Source organism: Pungitius pungitius, chromosome 11 (assembly GCF_949316345.1).
Source record: "Pungitius pungitius chromosome 11, fPunPun2.1, whole genome shotgun sequence".
NCBI lineage: Eukaryota > Metazoa > Chordata > Actinopteri > Perciformes > Gasterosteidae > Pungitius > Pungitius pungitius.
Window position 1 is genome coordinate 11,561,894 of NC_084910.1, and position 25,058 is coordinate 11,586,951.

At 42.7% G+C, this 25,058-nt stretch overlaps 2 protein-coding genes across 5 annotated transcripts; one reads left to right on the forward strand and one right to left on the reverse strand.

The window, feature by feature from the left end:
* jazf1b (JAZF zinc finger 1b) lies at positions 1-11,699 on the forward strand. Its single transcript, XM_037453161.2, has 5 exons — positions 1-245; positions 7,462-7,534; positions 8,112-8,308; positions 9,341-9,510; positions 9,915-11,699. The coding sequence occupies exons 1-5, from the start codon at positions 17-19 to the stop codon at positions 10,089-10,091; spliced, it is 846 nt and encodes a 281-aa protein (XP_037309058.1). The 5' UTR covers positions 1-16; the 3' UTR covers positions 10,092-11,699.
* Positions 11,700-11,729: 30 nt separating this feature from the next.
* tax1bp1b (Tax1 (human T-cell leukemia virus type I) binding protein 1b) lies at positions 11,730-25,012 on the reverse strand. 4 transcript variants are annotated; one of them, XM_037453155.2, is made up of 18 exons: positions 24,883-25,012; positions 22,656-22,849; positions 19,930-20,032; positions 19,357-19,547; positions 19,014-19,172; positions 18,009-18,157; positions 17,618-17,708; positions 16,841-17,026; positions 16,424-16,675; positions 15,766-15,948; positions 15,312-15,384; positions 15,095-15,213; positions 14,810-14,935; positions 14,180-14,266; positions 13,422-13,641; positions 13,158-13,318; positions 12,959-13,044; positions 11,730-12,706 (listed from the first exon to the last, which is right to left on the reverse strand). In XM_037453155.2, exons 2-18 carry the CDS (start codon positions 22,830-22,832, stop codon positions 12,508-12,510), a joined length of 2,562 nt encoding a protein of 853 aa, XP_037309052.2. In that variant the 5' UTR covers positions 22,833-22,849; positions 24,883-25,012; the 3' UTR covers positions 11,730-12,507. The 4 variants fall into 4 exon arrangements, with proteins under 4 accessions (XP_037309052.2, XP_037309055.2, XP_037309054.2 ...); XM_037453158.2 differs by lacking the exon at positions 14,810-14,935; XM_037453157.2 differs by lacking the exon at positions 14,180-14,266.
* Between the last annotated feature and the right edge of the window lie 46 nt (positions 25,013-25,058).

The following is a 25,058-nucleotide window of genomic DNA, read 5'->3' on the forward strand; positions in this document are numbered from 1 at the left end:
CTCCCCAGCTGGTTTGATGCAGAACGGAGGAGAAGTCCCCGCACCGCCCCCGCCGCTCCAGCTGTTCCCACCGCTGTCCGCCTGCCGCCTCCCCCGCTGCCCCCTCATTTCTCCCAATGCAGCAACGACCATGACAGGCATCGCCGCTGCTTCTTTCTTCTCCAACGCTTGCAGGTTCGGGGGCTGCGGACTCCACTTCGACTCGCTGGCCGAGCTCATCGTGCACATCGAGGACAACCACATCGGTAAGAGCACCGAGAAGCGACGAGCGCCGCGGCACAGCAATGGCCGAGCTCTGCAGCTAGCAGAGGCGGCTAAGGCAGCGAGCTAGCGGGCTTACTTCCTGCGTCCTGGCAACCCCCTGTTGCTAGGTGTGGCGGTGGTTGTTGATGTCGATGTGTGCGTATCACACTTCCTGTTCGCCGCTCGCATATCCGTATCGCGGCGGTAATCGGCGTTGAGATGCCCGCCGGGCCGCGGTGACCCTCCGCCCGTCGTCGCCACATCGCTACGGCGCAAAGGGCCGCGCGCGTGCAGCCGCCTCCCAGCCGCGCGGACACTGATCGGCTATCGGCTCGTTTTCAGGTGCCGCGACCACATTATGCAGGCTTTTCCTTTGCTGTGAGTAAGCGAGGATGCACTCATGAGACAAGTTACCGTCTCCCTTAATCACGTGTAGACGCTCCAATAATGCATTACTTCAAGGCTTTTTATATTTTCTATTCTTTGCAAGTATAAGTATAGTTTAAAATGTTATTTCAGTTATTATAGATCGGACGTGGTAGTTTTTGAGACATATCTGCCTATATCATATTTTGAAATTAAACTTTAGTGTTTGTGTGGTATTGACTTACTGCCAATGTTTGCCCTTATCTGAAAACTGAGTATTTGAAACAAAGAAGAACAAATGTTGTATTATTGTAGTTACCATTTAACAGTTTTCTCATTAGCTTTGAATAGTTGTCACTAACCACTGGCTAAATTAAAATAGTTACAGTATTCCTTTGCTAAAATATTTCATCCGGGTTAATCACTAACCACTAGGGCCACTACAACAAATCCTGCTGCAGATAACTTCAATCCTCAACAATCAGTTTTCCTCAGTCTGATTCACAGGATGTTTAACACCATCAACTTGTGTCTCACAATGGTGATTTTGACTTTGACTTTGCTGCATGACCAGGATTACAATAACTCTATCACAGTCAGAAAACTCTAATTATAGTGTATTTAAAGTATTTCCAATCCCACACGAGTGTTTGTCTACAGTACTGCTAAACAGTGCACAAGAACTCAATATTGCTGCTCCCCTGACTGCACATCAAGGCCCACCACACTAAACACACCAACAGCGCCACCTCCAGTTCACGTGGTGCAAAACAATAACAACAACTCCCTGTGTGTGGAGATGGGGTATCATACGGATCAAACGATTTAGTGGCCTCAACTACTTTTTTATTTATTTTTCTGGCAACATTTCAGACTTTGTGCCCATTCAAATCAAGGGTCACTAACTTCTGTGTATGAATTCATACAAAATTAACTGTAAAGAATATTGTTGGGTTTGCAAAATGCAGCTACAGTTTATGTTCTTACAAAGGCTAAGACACACCTTAGTTTCATTTAATTAATTTCTTTATTCGTTGTTTTGGTTCTCCATGCTATTCTGTGTATATGTGAGTGTATAACACAAGTGCATGAAAGTGTATTCTAAAAATTTCAGAAATTAATGTTGTGTTTGATCCTGCACATTTTACGTTCTATTATATATCATGAACATTGTTGTTCTTGTGTTGCAGCATTTCTTTTTAATAACTGACCCTACAAGCTGAATTCCACTCCTCATAGTTTAGTTGCTATACATCTGTTTCCTGACCTAATATTTTAGTCTGGTATTATTGAAGCTGACAAGGCCCAGCTGTCTCTGTTGTTCTTGTTGGTAGCTTGGCCTTAATACCCGCTGCCCGGCGATAGTGTGCTGTGCACGTGTCCGAGGTGTTAGCCGTAGAAAAAAATGCTTCCAAATGACTTATTGGTGGAATAATGAGGCAATTAGTTGGCTCAGAGTGGAAAAACTTTGTTGCCCCCCCCCTCCTTTGTCCGCTGGCCTGTGCCTACTCTGAGAAGTGCGAAATCTTGCGCGTTGTGCCAAGTGCCTGTGAAGCATAATTACAGAGAGAGTGCTTGATTTGGCCTGTCTTCCTCCTCATCTGGTGGCCTGCTGCTTAAAGCACATTCTCCTTTATAATTAGGCGCCTGGAAAACAAGCATGCATTCTTGTCCCGGTTTCCCTCGGCCCGGGCCTGCTGGTCCTGTCTGTGAACAACAGGTGGCGCTGCTCTGCTGTTGGTTGAGGGGCCTTTTGAGATGCCTGGTCTGTAATGTAAAACTTATTCTGGATATGATGCCAAAATGTACTTTCTGTTCATTGTATTACACTATGTAATACAATAAATAGAAGGGATGAAGCATCAGTAAATGAAACATGTTTAAAAAGTAAAGAAATAGCGTTTTGGTAATTATAGGTGGCTTTGTACGTATCTCTTTAGAGTTTATTAGTTTCTTCATTGGTCGTGGCTGATGTGATCTAAACATTTGAACGCTCATTGTAAATATGACATGCAAATGACTTACAGCTATGAGAAAGGGTTGTGCTTTTCAAGAAAAAAAAAACGAATTACATTGAACAAATACAAAATAAAATGATGATTGTGATGAAACCAACTAAAAATAGATTTTCTATTGCTTGTTCACCTACTTGACAGCAGATTTGAGGTATATGAGCTTTGGGTGGTCCACTTAGACCTTTGTGAACAAATCAAGCTAACTTTAAGAGAGCCGTTTCCTAACGAACCCCCAGAAACACCAGTAAGACCATGGGAGGGAAGTTTCTCACGCAGAGACTAACATGTTAAGCTTGAAAGATATCCTCAATGGTCTGGGTCATGAAGAAAGGAGCACGCACGAAGCCAGTGAAGTGTTTACCTTGTCACGGAGCGACCAGGCCGCTGTAGACCAGCAGCAAATAGACGAGCGTGTTATTTAGACCGCCGCGTTGTGTGTGCTGCTGGGGTCTGGCTTACCGATGGCCCAAAGTGTCCAGGCTTTGTAACAGTGAGTCTGCTTGTTGCCAAATCACACTGACGGCTCATTTAGTCGATTTTTTTTTTGTACGCACCCCCCAAAATCTGTTGCGGAAGTAATAAATTTAGATCTGTGCACCTGGTTGGCCTAATTACATTTCCCCATCCCCCAACACCAGTGCTCCTGTTCCTGTGCGGTGACTGCGACACGAGGGGCTCCTGTACTCGATAAAGCAGTCGTCATAGTGATGATGTACAGCTTGTATTGACATTGCACAATACGGGCGTGCTGTGCGATGCCCTGACATTTGTCGCTTGTCCTATTCGATTCATTAAATGCTTCAATAGATCACGTGAAAGTTAAGATATTTGGATATGATGCATACGTGAGGATTCCTCACTTACCACAGCGATACAAGTGAGACTGTAAAAGCAAAATTAAACCTAAAACCTTTCTCTATTTACATCATCTTGCATTCAGTTCAACCCGGAAATTCAGTAAGTGAGTGTGGTCTGATTATATCCCTCCTACAATGGATTTAAACAAAAGGGTTTGGGTCACTCGGCTTTTTCAGCTTACAAAAAAATACAGGTGCTTCAGTCAATTTTACAGCTCTTTCAATGCGACGTTTTCTATTCTTGTGAGCTGACTGTGTAGTGTCATGATCTCTGAGAAGGTAAAATGTTTTTGGAACATTTTGGAAGTTAAAGGAAGAACATAATTGCCGGATCGATCAGAAATCCAAAGAATCAATTGTTGCAGCACTAATGCATTTTGCAAATCAATTATGTCTGCAATGAGCACAAATAAATCTGTATTTTTAACAAAGGGTTTTGACCAAGTACGTATATAGCCAACATCTTTAAGTTGCCGTCTATTCTAAACATATTTATAACGGATCGTTTCAGCTGAAAGCTTTAATGATTTTTTTTTTCTTCAGTAAGTCGCCATGGCAGATTCCACATGGAACTCGACTCTGTTTCATTTCCTCCTCAGAGGTCACATCGTAATGAATTACCTGTGCCACCACTCCTGGTAATGTTCCCCGCTGCTCACAGCCGCCATAAACATGTCACCATAATGCTCACCACGCCGCCCTACCCCACCGTGCATTTGGCCACGAGGGTGGATGGGAGAGCCAGACACTGGTGGAAATGAAAGAGGGAGCTGTGCATCTGGTGTGTCTGGTGTGTGTGTGTGTGTGTGTGCGTGCGTGTCAGGGAGAGGGTCGTGGAGGGCATTATGAGAGGGCAGCAGGCGTCACTTCCTCCATTGCCTTAGGAAGGTTTGTTGTGTGATCGTCCCCTGGTTTCCTGTTGTGGCTCTAATGAGAACATGTTATTGCATCATGTTTTCTGCACTCACACACTACTATACAATTAACACGTGGACATTAAAAACAGGCCTAGTCAGTCCTTGTGAAGCCAGTGAGAGATGTGTGAACTTTTTCATTAGGGCTAATCATGTTTGAGTGATTAAGAGATGGTGCTTGTTCGGGCAGTAGTTTTTGTATCAGAAAAAGGAAAAAAGTTACAAACTGGATGGAAACATGATGCATTTCAAACTGAGAATAGCTTCACAAAGGCTTTTGGATTTTGAGAAAAAAGAATTCTCGTCTGCAGAAAATCAGCCTTTTTCCTAAAACGTTCTGGATTTGAGGTCCACAAAAAAAAGCATATCTGGAATCAGTCTACTTCTCTCTTCTTTATCGCGCCTGACTTTCTACCCGTGTGTAAACAATCGCCGAGGCTTATAGGGACTCATTGTTTGCCTTCTGAATTAGTGGTGGTGAATAAATGTCCTTTTTTGTTACCTCCAAGGCTTCTAATAGTCGCCCACCAAAGTGGACCACCTGGGCGGTTTGATTAGAGGGCTTTCTCTTCACTGCTTCAGGCGCCCTCGTCCTTCTCATTGACTGCTGGTGGCCCAAAAAGAATAGCAGAGGGAGGCTGTGGGGGAAATGCCTCCCCCCCCCTCCCCCCAGGAGGCCTCCCTCGCCCACCTGAGGTGTGCGTGATTTACAGTGTGTGGAAACGGATTGATCCGCCGCTGTTAGAGGCTGCCACTGCACTCTTTGAGTCTCATTAGCGATCTCTCGTGCCCTCACGCATACAACACACCAGCCTCGGCACTGCCTCTGGCTTTTGGCAGGGCACCTCGTGCCGTTATCATTGTGCCTTTCCTACTGAACCCACTTAATGAAACACTTGCCTGCGGCCGAGGCCTCGAGAGAACCGTCCTGAGCCGCAGGCACCGAGGTTCAAGGCGTTATGGAGCCTACCTGACGGTAACATAAAGCTCTGCCAGTATTTCATCGTGATCCAAGCGGCTCGGCGGTGACCACTGAGTGGATGAAGCCATTCGTCCCTCACGCACCAGGTTTACTTTTCAGTAAACCAAGACTGACACTGGTTTGTTGACTTAGATTCCTGCTGGACCTCAAACATGTAAGCTTTCCTCATTCATGCCTAGATGTGGTTTGGGTTGAGCGCCATTGATCAACGTCAACTTTCACCTTGCTCGTTGCCAGTAGTTTACACGGATAAAATGTGTGTTTCCTTTCTTAATGATTGTGTGAAGGGTTGGAATTTTGGTATTAATAAAAAAAACAATATGTGTTTATGATTAGCTCCCCCTAAAGAGAAAAAAACAATCGAAGGCTCATTTTGAGTGATGAACAGAAATTAGTGACTTTTTAATGAAACATTAGAACTGAAAGTTGGAATGCACAAAACGTCAACAAATATTTAATCATAATTAATTTCTAACTATCCATGAGCATTCTCAATTATGGTCTGAGTCTAAAATGAGGGAGGTTTCCTGCTTTAAGTTAACAAAGGATTAAATCCTAAATTGAATGCAGATGTCACTTTGTATTGACGTCTAGCACCCAGTCCTTCCCCCTCAGACACCTTGAGGGTTTGTAGTCACATTTGTGTCCTCATTGCAGTGAAACATTGATCTCCATCTCCCGGTGAAAGTCTTATTCGCTCTTCTTTGGCACAAGGTCCGTGTCCGGTAGAGGTTTAATGGAGGTCTGTTTTAGGTGTTTTGTTCTAGGCAAACACACAAACAAACAGAAAGGAGGAACAGCCTAACACTGCGGAAGCAATAATTGAGTATGACTCAGAGTTTTACTATAGCCTTAATAAGGTGTTACATATCCCTTTTAACCAAGACAACTTTAATTGCATTATTTCCATAAGTTTCCTATCATCGCCATAGGCCTTTTAAAATCGCATCAACCACCTCCGTGTTTCTCTTCTTCTTTTTGCTTGCTGAACATACAGATTATATCAAAGCCGCACTTTACCTCACAAAAGCATCATCTGAAAGTTTAACGTTTGAAATAGCCTTAGGTGTAAGCGCATAAATGGGCTTGTGGATGGAAACGAGCAATAGATTTAACCACATGGGGGTAGCAGTCTTTCACAGCGCTGTCAGAGGCAGACAGGGAGGCTCAGCTGGCAAGTGGCAGACACTGTTGTTTTATGGGGCATCTCTCTTCTCCCACATGGAGGGCAGTGGGAAGAGCGTTTGAAGTCAGACCCGCTTCACCTCAGGGTGTGGAGATTGGCTATTGTTGTGCATTCAGCACTGCTGAGCAAGATGAACGTCTGGAGCACAGCACGGGGAAGCGCAGTGTGTGTCAGGTGTGGTCATGTGTGAGCAATGTGGCGTCTACAGAGCAGCCTTTCAAAGAGGGCCACGGAAATTCGTTGAGACGTTGTCCTTGTACATTTTATGTAAAGGCAAAATTCACAAGCAGTCTAATTATGCAGTAAAGTGCACACATTTTAATTAATCCAGCTTAGAAAACAGTATACATACGTAGGCCTTCTGGGAGTAAGTCAAGGAACCCGCATCAGCTTGGAAACTGTGGCTCTTCTCCAGCAAGACTGAACTAAACAGTGACGCCAGTCCAGACAGTGGTGCACGACATCATGTTTAAACTAAACCATAGACTACTGCAAAATATCCTGCATTTTGATTATGTTCTAGAAATAGTTTGTTATTAGCCTTTATTTGTCGTGTCAGCTGAGTATGCACACTCCTTATGTTTATGCACACACACATTCATACCTGGGACTCGCCCAGTTCAACTGTTAGTGACTGTTCTTGTTTGCCACTAAGTGCAAACACTGATGTATTTTAAAGAATAACAGACAGCGTAACTCACATCAAACATCTCTCATTTTCAACAACATTTAGAAGATATAAATGATGTTCAGTCTTACTGAAATGTTCATTTTTACACAGTATTTAATGTCGATTTTCTGTAAATTTACCTGAGGTTTGCACTGATTTCATATAATTCTGGATGGTAATTGCACCCTTTTTCATATTGAATCTGTCTCTGTCTCTCTTGCTGCTCAGACACAGACCCCCGACTTCTGGAGAAGCAGGAGCAGCAGCAGCCAACATATGTGGCGCTCAGCTACATCAACAGGTAAAGAAATGTTTCAACTCATTTCTGCAAAAACTCAATCATAAATTCACCATCATAAACTTTATGAATGACATGGTATTAGTCTTTGGCATTGTCAAGATTTAGCTACAAAAGACCTCTGAAGTCAGTATTTTCAAATGTCATCTGGCAGATCGCTTCGATGAATTGCTTCAGTATTTGGTAGCAGTTATATTCTTCTTTTTTTATTGCTTTGGGTTCATCCCAGTCTTCTTTGATATGGTGCTTGAGTAGTGGTTTTAAAAAGTGTGACAAGAAGGTCTGCCGCTCTGTCTCCATGCCTTCACCAACACATCTTGATGTGGTTATCGCTTAATTTGTTAATTCCACTTTTGCTTTAACAATGTCTATGTTAACATTTTGTTTTTATGATATGCATTTACCAAAGACTTTACAATCCATCATAAACCCTGGTGTAAGGCTTTCTTTTAACGGGAATGGGGCCAATTTTATATATTTCTTTTCCAAACATGTGTTCTACAGTAGCAAACCCTCAATATCTGAGCCGCAAGCGGCTCGTGGTGTAAACCCTGAGCCGTCTCATATCCCACCATGCCAGGTTCATGACGGATGCCGCGCGGCGAGAGCACGAGACTCTGAAGAAGAAGGTGCAGCCCAAGTTGTCTCTGTCCCTGACGGGCAGCCTGTCCCGCAGCAGCGTTTCCACTCCTCCCCGCCACACCAGTGGAAGCCTCACCCCTCCGGTCACCCCGCCCATCACCCCTTCCTCTTCCTTCCGCAGCAGCACGCCCACAGGTACGCGCTCTCTGGTCAGGTGTCCAGGATGCAGTGACTGCACTGCGTCACTGCATCAACCAGGAGGTCCGTTTTCTAGACGCAAGCGATGGCGCGCGTGCAGCCGGCTGAAGTAAATCTAAATCGGATTACACATGTTCCCCAACCCACCTACATTATGAAAGAGGGTGACGAGGCAAAGAGTGACTGTTCTCTTCAGGGATGTAATAAGAATCACAAGAGGCTCTTCTTGCCTCAGCTGTACCAGCTGACGTTAATGTCAAGACACTGTCAAAGATGTTTACCCGCCTAATTCACATATTTATTTGATCATTGTTGATGGTTCGGTAGAAATTGTCACTTGCAAGGACTTGAAATTGTATAGTTGGATGTTGCTGGTGTGATATTTCCCTTTTTAAAATGGTTGGGTTTTTCGTCACCTGGTGGATGAACTCAACAGCTCCAATGCAGTTAGAAAGTTTGGTGCTTCATCAATGAATTATTGTGTAAATTAAGGAATCCTCATGAACTTGTGAGGAATTATGTGAATACAACTTGTTTTTAACGTAGAAAGGAAGAAGGGCAGCTTTTATGGTCCGGCTAATCAGTGACATTCACAACACTTTACATAATAGAAAACAGTTGCGTATCTTTCCCTTCTCATGTTTTCCCATGTACTTGTTTTATAAAGTAAGCAGACTTGAATGCTCTGTCTTGTTTTTAGCTCTTGTGGTTTTTTTGATTGTCTTCTGGTATGACATCTCTAATTATTAAGAAAAAAAATTCTGACCGCATGAGCTCAAAGAAATACATACATTCTTTCTCACGATTGGCAAATATCTGGAAACTTTGTCATCCCGGGAACATTGCCCCCGGCATATGTTGAGAACAGCCCTGGCTTGTAAACATAAAGGCTCAAAGGCCAAGATATCAATGACCCGGATTAGTCATGAAGCAAGTAAAAAAGACGCAGCTCTTGGGGAAACATGTTTTAATGATCGTGATGCGCTGACTCAACTGCTGTTCGACATCCTGCCCTTCACCCTCTCACAGGGAGTGAGTGTGATGAAGAGGAGGTGGACTTCGAGGAGTCCGACAGTGATGAGTCGTGGACCACAGAGAGCGCCATCAGCTCCGAGTCCATCCTCAGCTCCATGTGCATGAACGGAGGAGACGAGAAGCCCTTCGCTTGTCCCGTGCCAGGCTGTAAAAAGAGATACAAGGTAGGTTTTCACGCAGCACCTCCTCAAAAAAAAATCAAAATGGATTCCCTGCTGCTGACAATGGAAAAGCAGTGCCGCATGTCAACGTACACGCGTACATCCAGTCCACTGTGGGGCTGTGGAGTTTTACAGGACTTTCCGTTCACATCTGGTGTGTGCGGTTGGGATAAATGATGTGCAGCTTGAGAAAATTGCATCGCTGACGTGAATGACAGGGTTATGGGCGATGACTTAGTCGGAGGCAGCAGGCAGCATTAGGCCTCTGACATAAGGCATTTTATTTCCTCTCTCTGTAGTGTATCACTAGCGAGCAGCAACTGTTATTATACACAAGATGCAAGATGTAATTGTGGGACGGCTCGATTGCACATGCTAACTCCCGAGTGTTCCTTGCTTCATTACAGAATGTGAACGGGATCAAGTATCACGCCAAGAACGGCCACCGAACCCAGATTAGGGTGCGCAAACCCTTCAAGTGCCGGTGTGGGAAGAGCTACAAAACGTCTCAGGGTCTCCGCCACCACACCATCAACTTCCACCCGCCCGTCTCTACTGACATCATCCGCAAGATGCAGCAGTAGATGGAGCAGAGCGCTCTCCCTCGGGGGGGGGGGGGGGGGCACTTCCCGACCATCTGAACAGCAACATCACCAGCAATGGCTGTTTCTCATTCCACCCCATTCACCCCCCACACACCCTCTTTCTTATCCCACTTTGCTACGACGCTAGATTTGACTGCATGGTATAAATGTATTATTATTCACCCTTAACTTTTATTCGGAATGTTTTTTATGTAGTTCACGTTTTTTGTGTTTTGCACATTTAAGCAATCATTTATCTAGTTGACTGTTTTTTTGGTTCAACATACGGTGCTTGTTGATGACGGCGGCTTGTTGTAGGCTAAAGAACGGCCGGAACACGTCACGAGTGGCCTTGCATGTACAGTAAGCTGCTTGTTAAGGTAGTGTGACGTCAGAGGAAACAGGAAAGATTTGAGTATTTTCTTCTTTTTTTATTTTAGAGAGAAAGGAGGCACTATTCCCTTATCTCTGTCTCATTTGAACCCAATTTGACAGAATCCGAATGTGTGTGTTCCAAAAAGTTTCACTCCCCAGCAGACTTAGTGTTAATTATCCGTTTTTGGACTTAGTTACTCTTCTGTTCATATCACAAGTTCCAAACTTCTGTTTTTACTGCAAACACTTGCGTGTGAGCACCAAAGGCTGATCTCAGGTGACGTTTGCAAGCTTTTCAGCTCCACAACCCTGCCCAGATGTTCTAATAGTATTTCTGCTGTCCAGTTGGACCATGGGAGCTAGCAGTGTGTCACCGTTGCCTAACAGTGCCGTCTCTGGTGACTTTTGCAGTTTTCATTGCTGTTTTACAGCGACGGATTGAAGCACTTTTTATAACAGGTTGCCAACAAATCAGCATTTCTTTTTTCCAGTATCTCGTTTCTGGTGTATGTGCTGTAGCTACCAAAACGAGGCGAAAAGGCCTTCAGAGCAGAAGTTTGCAAGTTCTACATTTCTACAAGGGTTCATGTATACCAAACCTGCAGTGTTTCCAGTATTGTCAGACTTCTGTATGTACAGTAGTTGCCTTGAAATGTAAATCATTCCAATCAGTGCAGATCTTTGTATGGCTTTGTTTTGACTGTTGTGAAAACAAGTGCAGACAAGACACGGACAGCTGCTCAGCCCAAACGGTCTTATGAAACTGTATCATGGAGTAAAGTTGGGGACGTGGCTAGTCGTGTATTTAGCTAGTTTACGTTGGGCTGTGAGAAGAAAAAACCTGCAGTTTTCTATTGTGTGCCATAAAACACTCAGTTGAGAGTATGTATAACGGCATTTTAGAACCGCAGCTCATGAAATGCAACAAGCTGGTTGATTTATCAACCGTAAGCCGTTGGGTGACACTGCATGGATGTTGGTGTTAGTGAGCAACGGTGCATTCGAGAGATGTGACAGTATTGTACTGCCGGAATGGAGGAAAGTCTTTGATATAGTGTACAGTGAATGTATTGTTACGTGTTAAGTGCATTAAATTATATTTTCATATTGTGTATGAAAAAAGGCAACACCAGAGGTTGTTGGGAGAAATAATGTGCTGTATTTCTTCAAAAAGCTGCTTCATGTCAACTTTTGTTACATTTAGAATAAAAATTCCTCTGATGTGTGCCTTAAGTTGTCCATGTCATTCTCTGTGAGACACGATTCAGATTCAAACAGACTTTATTACTTATCAGATACATAAGATTTGCTTCACAATGAAACAGTTCTATGAATGAAATACGTTAACGTTTTAAAAGAGAACAAAAGGAAATTTAACAAAAGCTCCTGCATGCAATGATTAGCTGATGACTTGATGGATGAGACACAAAACCCAAGGCATATTCTAAACCAAAACATAAAAACAATCTATATCATACACAAAGTATCAATGTTATAACCATAGCTTTAATTATTCTAAAATAGATGATCTGATGATATACTGTATTATCTTGTCTCCCTGACTGCATATTGTGCAACAAGGCTGCTTTCTATAAAGAATGAGTAAATGACTTGTACAGCGATGTTTAAGGGGGGAATCATTTGGTTGGGTGTTTTATGTGTAAGTTTGGTAAACACGTATCTCTTTCCCTGATTCGTTACATCCTGGAGTCAGATAGAACCATGTGAGTCAATTTAAAGTCAGCATGTATACGTACAACAGTCATATTCCGCTAAATGATTCTTCAAATCCAAACGAAGGGAAACCTTTCACCTACAAAAGAAAACGTTAGCCCCGCCATATACACCGAATTACAATGTTATTTCAAAATGTACCATCACTTTAAAGTGTTTCCCTAAATTGAAGTAACAAAGCGAAAGTCAGCATAGTCCTACAAAGTGGATATTCACACCATTACATGCAGAAAACAGTGCAGAGTGATTAATGTCAGTGGCCATAGGAAGTAGGCAGACCGGATGTGCTGATTTCGGGGGGGGGGTTCTAGTCGAAGTCGAGCGGCTGGCAGTCAAAGTGGGTTAGCACATGATTCTCAAACACCTTCTGGTCGCAGTCCAGCGGGAACTGCTCGCTGCACATGGGGCAGATTTTCCAGTGGCTCTCCACGTGCTCTTCAAACTTGCTCTGGTCGTAGTTGGGTGGGAAGATGACCTCGCACAGCGGACACCGCTTCATGTCCATGCTGCACACAGAAGATGAATGCAGAGAGAGGAAACTTGGGTTTAAAAGCAGCCGAGTGACGCTGTGGGCAAACCAGGCGCGCTGGCTAACAGAGAGCATCTGTCCGATGCAACGTGGGTGGCCCGCCGCGGGACTAACACCAACAAAAGCGGGTCGTGCAGCAGAACAAACACTTTACACATGTAACAATGCATAGGTTAAGAAAATGCTTGTCGCGCATTTAGTTGAGCTTGAGCGTGTGAGGGTGTGTTACCTGGGATCAAAGCAGAAGGCAGTTTGCCCATCGCTCACAAATGGGCTGTGAGTTTCAGCTGCCGCGGGCGGTTCGTTGGTATCACACTGAGAGAGAATGATTGTGAATTACAATCCTTTGTGAATACTTACAAAACAAATCAATCATCATTATTTTACTGCACATGAGAGACAGTACGGGCGGGACGGTCCTAGCGTACATTGTTGTTGTTGTTTTGCTTTTCCTCGGACTCCTCGTGGCCTTCTGGCCGGCTGTGGTTGCGGGCGGGTTGGATACACACCACATTACTGTCCCAGGAGGGCGGGCCCACCGGGGGAAGCCTAAGTAGCTGGTCATCTGAGAACTCCTCATCACCCTCATCTGCAGGGGGAGAATTCAGAGACATGCTCCAAGTATAAGTCCAAATTACTGCAGAATTTCTTTTTTTAAAAGCTGTGTGAATCTTTCTGATAAAGAAACCAACCTTTTGAGTCTGTGATGGAGTAAGGGTTCCCAAAATGCAACTTGCTGGGGCTCTGCGAGACCAGGAGGGGGGTGGGGGCATCCTGGGTGTAAGGGACAGGGTACTGCAGGAATAAAGGCACAATGGACTGGATATTTTCCAAACTGGTTTTCTCACTGCCGCCCTGATCTCCCTTATTGCTGCCGCTGCTGCTGCTGCTGCTGTCGCCCTTCTGGAGCTCCTGAGTGGGAAGCAGAAGAATTATTCTTATATTATTTTTACAACAACAAAGACCAGTCATGTTAAAGTTATTCATGTAATCTCTGGAGTCACACTTCACCATTCACGCCTGTAAGACAAGTAACACATCCCACCGCACCTCCTCAGCGAAGAGTTCTTGTCTGTCACACAAACAGTTTAATTTGTCCCTTCATTAAAAAAAGAAACCTCTCATTTTCAAAAGGGATTGGGAGGCTGTGTTTTATTGATGTTAGTTGCAGACACCAATTTAGTTTACAGTCTAAACCTCAAATTGGGTCACTCTGCTCCTCTTAGCTGTAACAGCATTAACTCGGAACAATGTTTTAGGTCACGGAGGACCTTGCTGCGGTCCAAAGTAATGGAATGGAAAATAAGAACTCATTTACTTTGCTTCTATAATTAGATGCATATTAACCAAACCAGATTGGGAGGGAGAAATTGGCTGGGGAAAGGCTGTTTTCATGGAATGGAAGAAGTGGAAGAAGTCTATAAAAGAGAAAATGAAAGCTGTCACTAACCCCCTCCACCTTTTCCTTCTCCTTTACAACAAGTGCTAGTGCGTCCTTCAGCTCCTTCAGCTCCCGACCCTTCTCAGCTACCTGGCTCTGAAGTAAAATGGAAGACAAGAAGCATTTTCACTCCTCAAACATCTGACATGCCGCATGATTGAAATCACTCTCCCCGACCTCAGTGCGTGGCATGAATTGATCGCAGCCATAAAAGGCTTCCCTTCGCAGAGGACGGTTTTATGCACAATACCACAATACCGGTGAAAGCACAATGACCCGTATGAATTCCCCTCGAGACACTAAGCAAATACCCGCCTGACCTGTGCCAAGCACAGCATTAGCCAGGCAACTGGAGAAGACTCCTCAGAGCCAAACTTCACTTGTCTGCAGAGTTTGAAATAAACAGCAGTAAAATGTCGTCTCACAGATAGGCCTGCTTATAAACAACACTGTCAGAGAGGCTCCGCTCAAGGGGAGAGATAGCATCAAAGGCTCCGTCCCAGAGCCAAACCAGCCATACCAGCAGTAAAAACGCAGTAAGTGTCCAAAGGCAGACCTGATTTGAAAGCAGCAGCAGCAGCGGCAGCGCATGGCTTGCTGCGAATGGCCCGGGCCGCAGTGCTTTGCATCTAGACTGACCTTGTAGCGATCTTCCTCTGATGCCAACTGAAGTTTCATGTTCTCATTCATCTTCAGTTGTTCCTTAAATTTCAACTCCATCTTGGCGAGCTCATCGGCAAACATGCAGTTACGCTCCTTCTCCTCCTGAAGAGCAGTCAGACATTAACCAGTGCTCCTTCTTTAAATCATATTTATTTATCCTACAATGCCGGACCCACGCACTTACCTTCGGAGAGCTCAAGGTTTCAACATCTAGTTACGGGAACATATGATCAATAAAAGGACGTAAATAATGTTTCTCACCAGCAGCATCTGCTTGCATTTCCTGTATTTGTCATTCCTGTCAGTAGCCTCTCTGCTGAATCCTTTTAGCTTTTCCTGGATGATGGCTTCCAGCATCGGATCAGCAGAACCTGGACTCCCTGCCAAGACAACCAAGGCATGTCATATGGTTTGTCGAAGCACAGTTGTCCAGTGTTCATTCCATGACTTGCACTCGGCAGAGTCAGACCAAACGTACCTGGCACTGATATGTCTGGACTCACTGAGACAGGTATTGTTGAGGCCTCTTGTGCTGTGCTTCTCTTCAGATCCTACAGACAGGACAGAGCAAGTGTTGAATATTACCTCTCAGTGGAACTAGGAGACGTAAACAAGCTTAAGTAAACTGGTGCAGGCCTGAGCTTGATACACTCAGCATCAGCAAATAACACAAATTGAACACACAAACTAACGTCAGCTCCTCAATGCAAATACAGAATGACACAGCATATTATATTTTTGTGTATTGAATCATGTTGGCGTACTAATTTTACAAAATAGACATGAGAATGTGTTAAATGTCACATTGAGAGGTGACAGAGAATAAGCTCAAGGGCATTTTGTTGGATGTGATAGTCAGGCAACATATTACATCGATGTAATGCATGTATATTAAGTATAAAGTAAGTCGGCTGGTGTCCGGTGGAACCTACCCCCTGTTGATCAGTGAGTCTAAGCACAAGTTTTTGCAGTCGTTGACATTCCTTGTATTTCTCCTTGTAGTGTTCCGCAGCCATGTGCAGCCGAAGCTTCAGATCCTCCACCTCTCTCTGCAGCTCTGCTAAGACAGCTGGGTCTTCGGCAGCTTCTTCCTGTTCTTCTTCTTCTTTTTTGGCCTGGTGAAGACAAATAGTAGGTAATCCCATCTCATTAAATGGGCCAGCTGTAAGGACCCATGGGAAGTTTTAATAATAGAAAGAAAACCCCAACAGACATTGTAGATGAGCAAGCATAAGCAGTAAGATACAATATGGGGCTATATTAATTACAGGGATGCTATTAAATTATCCTCCAGATTAACATGGCGATTGATGCACAGACAATTCAGTGGATCGGGGGGAGAATGTTATCTTTACTTTCTTGATTCCACCTGGCAAGGCCCAACTTATGAAAATAAATACAGCCGCCTTGAAAAGCCAAACAGATACCAACGTTGATACTATTTAGCTCATCCTCCCAGTCCCCGATTTAGGGATGCTGTGCTTGGTTTCAGTAACAATACTAGAAAAGGGTTTAGACGATACAAGTCACTACATGAATGCAATGTTTCATCCCTAAAGCCTGCTAGCAGACTTAGATCATCATCCTTACCGCTTCATTTTTGGCCTCTGCCTTCATCTCCTCCACCAGATGCTCCAGTCGGCCACACTGGGCCTGAGCTTCGGCCTTAGCCTGGCGAAGGGCATCGGCCTCCAGTTTCATGTGGTAGAGTTCGGACATGGTACGGTCGCGGGTGCTAGAGGCGTCCCGCAACTCAGCGGCTAGCAGGGAGAACTGCTGCTGGTTGGCCTGGAGCTGCTCTTCCTTCTGCCGCAGCTTCTCCTTCAGGGCCTTCACATCTCCCTGCCAGGAACAAAGATGGTTGGAATTCCAGAAAGGTCACTATAAATGTGACATTATTCTTATTCGTATTATCAATATATTTTATTTAATTGTGAAGTCCGCATTATCATCTACTATACATGACATTGTGACTTTGTGAAGGATTTAAAACCAAACAATAGGTACCAAGGGGGGAACTCTGGCCAGGATCTCTCGGTTCTGTTTCTCCTTCTCAGTGAGGCACGCCTGCAGGCGCCCCACCTCCTCTTTGAACTGGGCAATTGTGTTTTCCTTGTTCACATCCACGGACTTCAGCATCTGCAGCTCTGCACTCAGCTTAGTGTTCTCCAGCTCGCGGTTTTTCAGGTGAATCTGAGGCACGCACACAGACACACACAAAAAGATGCCAACACAGAAAACATTATAAAACACAAGACTGACTGACGCATGACTTAAATTACAAAAACTGAGATTGAGAGGCCCATAACATTTTTCTTGTGCAACAGCTCCAGTGAAAGGGTGGAAGTTAAATGAGTTTTTGCTTCATTTCCGTGGCGACACTAAAGTATGTGGTAGTCTCAGTTCCTGTGCGGTGCTGACCACAACAAACAGGACAAAACAGCAGACACACTAGAATAAGGCATGCCCTCTTTAGACTAAATGCTTAGCCAAGAGTATACAGAATAATCACAGTGGTACAAAGGGGAAAAACAGGAAATGTCAATGAACTGGACCTCCGAATTCAATGTAATGTAATATGACAGACAATATAGTTAACTTTACAGATTGTAAAACAGTCACAACCATGCCAGTCAACCGAAACCCTGCTGCCGACCAAATTTATATTGCAATCATGTGACATTAAAGCACAAAGCTGCCACCTACCAGAACAATTACACTGTTTATTTTGTTGATATTGTTAATGTGAAGAAACCAAATAATGCAATAATAACAGCGCCTTACCTTGTAGAGCTCCTTCTCATCTCTCTCATTCTTGAGATGGGATTCAAGGGCTTCCTTCTCTGCAGTGAGTTTCTTCACTCTATCCTTGAGACTAAAGGTAAAATGTTATAAACACTGTTAGTCCCAAATGATGATATCACCCATCACACATGGGTGTACACATTCAGTGTTTGGATGGATTACTGATCATATTATAGATTATGGTCAATGCTGTTAAAATGCACCACTCATATAAAACAAACTGCTGTCAAAAAACACAGGAAAGTCAGCTAGTTGCTGTCATCGGGGGTTATATGTAAAATATGTGAAGAATGATGCATGCCATGATCATATAAATAAGCATGCATGTAACCAAAGCCTGCTGTTCAGAGAATGTGCTACAACCCCTCACCTGTCCAGCTCGGTTTCCTTTTGAAGACCCTTCTGGGTGACTCCAATCAGATCCTCCTCCAGCTGTAGAACTCTGGCTGTGGCCTCCTCCAGTCTGCTCTTTACTTCCATTTTCTCTTCTTGCAGGGCCTGGGAAGAATTCTGCAAATCCTGGGAGACAATACAGTGTAACGTTAGCAACAGCTGGAAGTAAAACAAATGAAAAGAGACGGAAGACAATAAAACATTTAAAAAGTAATAAAAAGAATGTGTTTCAAAATGTGCTTTTTCAATTAAATAATTCTCAATTTCAAAATGAATACCTATAATTGTTAATATAATAATTTGTGTTGAATCATAAATAGACCACGATGGGTTAAACATTGTAAAGATAAAATAATGTGGTTTATATCTCTCTCTTTGAAGCAATGCTTTTGGAAAACGTTATTGTCTTAAGTCTACATCAAATCTCAAACTGTGAAATTTTTTTTTTAACAATTTGTTTAAAAGAAGAATTTTTAAATATTTTTAGTCACAACACATAAATTCATATAAAAGGTTTTGTCCTAAAATAAACAGCCCCAAAACATGTAACCATCTTCATCTGAAAACATGTTTTAAAAGCTGCAAGACAGAAATATACATTCGTACATACACTTCCTTTAAGATTTAATGTTATACTATAAAAAACAGCATAATAACTTTTACAATTCAGAAATTTTTATATGTTAGTGTGATTTATACTTTTAAGCTCTGTATATTTGCAGTCTTTCACTAGAGGGTGCTAAGAGACCTTTTGGCCAAATGTAAAACTGTCCTTACTATACCTACAGGAATTAGAAAAGAGCATCAGTCATAACATGTCACACATTTATCAGCATTTGCTGCACACTCAAGAAGACAGAATAAAATATACAACAGAAAACGAGCGAGACTTCTTGCTTCCCTAACAAAACACGTCCCTCCTTTATTCCTGCTGGCACTCCTAGCTGCCCCCAGAAATATGCTCAGTTTATGTTCAGCTTACTTGGCTCTCCCTTCTCAGCAAGGCACAAGCGTCTTTCTCCTGCTCACACTCTTTCTGCAGGCTCTCCTTCTCCGCTTGCAGCTGCTCCTTCTCCTGCTGCAGGAGGGCCATGTTTTTGATCAACTCCTCTTTCTCTCTTTGGGCTTCCTCCAACTTTTGCTGTTCAGACAAGAGACAAATTGGTCAGAATGTTTAGGCCACTCACATTAGGAATAAATAACACTTGAAAATTAAGTTTCCCCACTGTGCATTATTCCCATAATAACCTATGACACAAGTAGGCCAGCCTCATTAGATCTGAGACCATTGAGCCATCGCGTAGCACAGCTAAGGCATGCTATACCTCAAAGAAGCCAGCTTTGGTGGTGACCACCAGGATGTCAGAGTTGCATTCATCTTCCACAGTCAGCAACTCATCCTCTGAAGGGCTGTTGGCACGAAACTGGAACGGCGTGCTGGCCCCCCTGATCTCGCCTTTGTGGGTCACATAGCAGAACTGGTAGAACTCTGCATCATCGTTGGGCACATAATATCCTGGGGAAGAATGACATCCGGTCAGCAAACTCACAGCACTACGTTGAATCAAAGCCAATACAACCCTCAACTGGCCTCAGTCCTTAGAGTCTCTTAAACCGCAAACTTATTCCAAGTTATTGCAAACTGTGTCAGGTTTAACTCTAAAAAGCAAATACGACAATTCATTCCCTTCCTGTCAATCTTCCATTACTTTGTAAAAAAAAGTATAGAAGATATTAAAAAAAAACACACAAACGGAAGCGTCTCTAACACCAGAATAGAGAAAGCTTCCTGTATTTCTACCCGCTGATTCAGTAGTGTTAACAATCCTCTGAACATCACTCAGATATGCAGTTATGAAAAGGTGTCAAAGTTATATAAAAGTATGGTATTATCTTACCCTGAAAGACCACTATCCGGTTGACTGCGGTGCCTTCCACATAGTTCTCTGGGAGAGGCGACCACAGGAATGTGTAATAGTCCCTCGCTGTGCTCCAACCAACCTGTGACACATTGTGGGGAATCCATTCAACCAGACGCTCTCACCACATCAGTGTAAGATAATAACAATGGAGGATTAACAAGGAAACTTCCTAGAATCCACACAGTACCACTTCCAAAATATCTCAAACTGGATTATTACCGTAATCATGTCATTTTCAATCCGCATGGGATTGTTAGTGAAAGACTATGCCTAAAAAAGGGAAACTCATCATTTCTGTAAAACACTGAAACACTTGTATATGGTCGTGCTCTTTTCATGAAAAAGCCTCAGTGTGGTAATGTAGCTACAACTCACTTCTAACAGGAAGAGAAAAATAGGTGAAAATTTTATACATAGGTGACTTGAAAATGAAAACCAAAATGTAATTATACGTCTTTTATGTGTTGTTAACGGATGGCTGATGAGGTTGGACTACAGAAAATACATCCATAACTTCAGCCTTGTGCCGTAAAACTGTCAAACAAAATCAGAGTCACATCGAGCTGGCTGGCTCTCAGCGTGCACACCGGGGCACAAACGTGCCTATTACACCGGGCTGTGAGCGAGTTCACATTTAAAGTTTAGACAACAATATATTTCAAATAGATATGTAGACAGATCTCACTTAAATGTGTGCAACGGGATTGTTCTCTTGGATGTGAAGGGGCTTTTTTTCCCCCAGTGTATTTTCTAACCTGTGTACAAACAGCCTACAGCTACAATACTGCAAGTGTTCATCAGAGCCAGAGATAGAAAGCCCTGGTGCTCCAAAACCCCCAATTGTTACCAGTGCAGTTCCAGCCTCCAGCAGTAAAGAACAGGAAGCAATTAAAACATGCACCTAGTTAGAGAGTGTCATTACTGAAGCCAACCCTTACCAGTCCACTCATTAGAGCAACGGAGGTGGTGGCTGTATGTGAAATCTCGGAGAGCAACTCTTTAACTTCCAATCGACTGGTCTGCAATGTGTATAAATAGGAGGAGACGAGGTACAGACAGTTTAGATCCTCCATAAAAAAGCTGGACTGGGTACTAATAACATAGGCAACACTGCAAGCGAAAAGGCTGCTAACAAATAGGCGGACACAAAAAGTGATCAAAGAGCCTCCTCAAACATGGCGCTTCACCAGCAAAGTCGTACTTCTGTATGAAAGCTGACAGATGCGTGGTGGCAAAGTCGTGTGATGTACTGTCCGTGTAACAGTCTGACTTTATACATTCAAGAGAGAATTGTACAAGAATCAAGCGGAGGGGTTGGTTAATTTTCAAAAGCAGTGGTGCTAGACTACAACCTCGCCCCACAGCATTCCTCAAGCTTGCGTCGCGCAAAAAGTTGAAACGTCAAACGGGCCAATGGCTGCGTTTGTCCATGTGCAAACTACAAGCTGCCTGCCATGACGTGTCATCGTTAGCATATCTAGTTTGACGTGTCATCTAAAAGTGTGTGGGATTTAACTTTTGTAAATTATTTTAGGTTGCCATGTTGAAAGCCCAAATTACAAATTTGAAAAAAACTAAATAAGGAGGAACACTCCAAATAATTGGAGACAGAATTTGATTTGTGTGAACGGGAGCAACTAAATAATTGTTACGAAGTTAACACTGAGGCAATGTATGCAGGTTATCTCGAAGCATACAAACGGAGGAGCTTGGCACTAAACGCCTCATCTTAGCACTGCCAGAAACATTTACACAATTTACGATCCTGTCCTCAGCCCTTCCAGGATCGCCGTTTTAGAGGCTGAAGATAGTATGGCTTTAAAGATCTAGTTGGTGTCGAGCTTGAGGCTAAGCACAATGTGATGAGGCCTCCAGATGCAACACGGTGCTGAATCCGGTATCTTAAGAGCCGGACATGACTTGATCAACCATCAGTAGCCCAACATTGTCTCATTCCTCAGTGAGGCTTGACAAAAAAAAACCTGTATACATTCCTCCACAAACAAATCATGGATAGCATATGATATGTATATGCATCATACACATGTTTTTTCAGACACAGAAAAAATAAATGGTTTTCATTGTTGTTCAATGTGAACCATTTCAATCTCTTGTGCTGAGCTAAACTGCAACAGTTAGTCTTTGCTGGATTAAAGCCACCAGAATAAATAAAAAGAATAAATGCATGATACAATTTCTGATTCATAAAACTAGCATCGCATTCAGGAAGATGGCAACACAAACAGAGAGCTATTAGTTAAATGTTGTTGGTGCTGGTAGGATTTAATTCCAACTTCCACCTCATTTCCGGAAGATAAAAAGCATATGGCTTGAGACTAGCCTCAAGCCATATGCTTCAGTGCACACCCACCATTCACTACAGATGAAGCTAAAATAAATGACTCCTATAACAAGATCCATGTGGGACACTGAGGTGTGTGGAGGACATCAAAATGCTCCTGTACCTCTTCATGTTTCCAGCGTTTCAGTAATCAAGTCATATCTACAAAATGAAAATCCTAGAACGTACCTGAAACATGTTTACTGGCAGAAATCGCCACAATTTTGTACAGCAGAGATTTACCTTTAATGTTATGCAATATGCTATTACCATCAGAACAAACACTGAAATACCTCTGAAAGTCCAATTAATAATTGTGCATATTTTTAGGCTTTTATTTACACTGAATAGGGCTATTCACCTTAAAAATGCCAACCCAGTCCTTTGGATGCGGTTTGATGAACTGCGTCAGTGTAAAGTGACACTCCAGGGCAGCATGGGGCATGTAACTCTTCCCCACATTCTGGAAGATGACATGGGCAAAATTTGATGTGTCCATGTTGGTGCTTAATAGAGTCCCGTCCAGGAACAGTGCCATAAATCAATCAGCAGTGGCTACACAGGGGAGACAAGAATATATTATTAGAAACAATAATGACCACAGAAACCAGCAGAATACTACTCTTTGCAATAAATAAGAAGATGCATGCCATTTCTTTAGAATAAAACCAATTTAACCCTGGGAATCCTACAATTTCTGTATATTGACATTGAATAAAAAGCAATTGATAATCCTATCAATTGTCTCGTACAGAGAAAAAGCTAATTGAATAATATAGTTCTACTGGAAACATCATTATTTTATTTAGGTTAGACAATTTCCTGAAAATTAAATAATATAGTGATCAATTTTCAGACAGTAACAATAATCAATATTCAAAGAGGTGGATTTACTTTTCAATTCAGGCACATATAAAATGTTTGTGCTATCTCAAGCTCCTTATGTTTCTCATCAGACCCAAACCCAGGGAGGCTATTCTGCAATCTGTTAAGGGTTAGATTAATATTGACCAGTGTGTGACCTTTTATCTTACATTTTTGAGAACTGTCATTAGTGTACCAGTGTCATTTTAAAGTATTTCCTTCCTTTCCTTTAGACAGATGCGTGGTGGTACTAGCCATGATTGTGTACTACTAGACAAGAGTTGGCCTGCTTGGCTTGACATTGAATATCAACAGTTTAAGCTTTTGATAGGCTTTTTTTTAAATAAATATTTCTCCTTGTGTGAGGCAGATTAGAGACAGTTGTGAATTCCGTGTCAAGATTTAGTCTCTTGCCACCATTAAGCTGTTCTGATACGACAAGAAAAACAGTCGACCTCCAGACAACCTTAACTTCTCTGTAACACCATAAGTAGTATTGGTATTTGTCATACATACAAACATACCCTTTCAGTGGCCTTTTATTGGTCCAATTCAGCTGATGTGATTAAGTAACACTGATAACACCAAAGGGCATGCAACGGATTATATGATATGTGAAACCTTAAAATATACTTGATGGCTTTTTTCCCCTCAAATGCAAAAGTGAAACAACTGTAACCAAATTGAAGAAAAAAAAATCTACAAATGAAGAAAGAATACTTTATCACTGCACTAGACCGCTTATTTGTATTTAGTACAGACTACGTTTCTCAATCAATACATCATTGATTTTAAAAGAAGTACATAAAAGAAATAGTCCCTTGACGTGGCCTGTGCTTGTTATCTTTGAGGGTGTTTCGAAAATCACTTTGATGATGAAGCACACGTTCAGTTAGGGTTAGGGCCATTTCGGTAACTTTATTCCCAAATAATATAATGACAAATTCATTGATGTTTAGATTATTATTTGGCACAATAACAATTCATAAAGTGTGCGTTTTAACTGCATTTTATACCATTTTTCGGGTATATTAATGTGAAATACTCAGATTCTACCATCATAGTTAGAATTAGATTGGAGCTCGAACAAAACAGTTCGAGAAACAAATAATTTTCATTAAATTAACACTAAAACTCTGCATGATTAGCCCGAGTTCTACTTCAGGTTGTATCTTCCTTTTCGGTATCAGCTGATTTTGGTCCTACGTAATCGGGCCTGTGACAGTAAAAATAAAAACTACTGCTCGCAGGAACAACGGAAACACAACATTATTATCATCAAACGTTGGGGCGATGTGTAACGCTGGATTCGGATTTCGCAAAAGTCAACGTTAATGGTTGATCTAAACGGCTTCGTACGAGATACGAAGGGAGGCCTAATGTGAAAGCTAACCCTGCAGCTAGCCAACGTTAGCTATCGTTTGTTAGCTTACGAGACGAGATCACGCGTTTAAAGCTAGGGAAAATGTTACGTTATATTTGTTTTTAAGACTCCCGAAGAGAAACATCTATTCCAACACTTCAAACACTCGGCGTTAGGCTAGAAAACACTACAACGCCCTCACCGAAAATAGCAGCTAACAAGAGAGCCCAGCTATCAAGGAGGACAAGGTTAGCCAACGTAAACAGTTAGCGACGCTGTCCCTAAAAACCCATGACAAGCGGAGAGAACATCAAAACACCTGTTTAATTTGTCGTATTTACAGAAGAATATTTAAACGTACCTAGTTGCCATGTTGAAAAGCAGCTGAAATCCAAACGTATCATAAAAACAATTGTTGACGCAGTTCAGTGCTTTCCCGTGCCCTCTTCCTGGAATAATAACAACATTGCGTCATTTCCGGAAATGATATTTCGCTAAAATTCCCCCCCGTCTGAAATATTGTAATAACAACCATAG

Excerpts from the sequence above, each read along its gene's own strand:
- tax1bp1b (XM_037453155.2), bottom strand. The coding sequence starts at position 22,832 with ATGGCACTGTTCCTGGACGGGACTCTATTAAGCACCAACATGGACACA. Across the intron at positions 13,045-13,157 it reads AGCAAAACAACAACAACAAT|TGTGATACCAACGAACCGCC; the intron begins GTACGCTAGGAC and ends ATTCTCTCTCAG. Across the intron at positions 12,707-12,958 it reads GCCTTCTGCTTTGATCCCAG|CATGGACATGAAGCGGTGTC; the intron begins GTAACACACCCT and ends TTCTGTGTGCAG.
- jazf1b (XM_037453161.2), top strand. The coding sequence starts at position 17 with ATGCAGAACGGAGGAGAAGTCCCCGCACCGCCCCCGCCGCTCCAGCTG. Across the intron at positions 7,535-8,111 it reads GCGCTCAGCTACATCAACAG|GTTCATGACGGATGCCGCGC; the intron begins GTAAAGAAATGT and ends CCACCATGCCAG. Across the intron at positions 8,309-9,340 it reads CCGCAGCAGCACGCCCACAG|GGAGTGAGTGTGATGAAGAG; the intron begins GTACGCGCTCTC and ends ACCCTCTCACAG.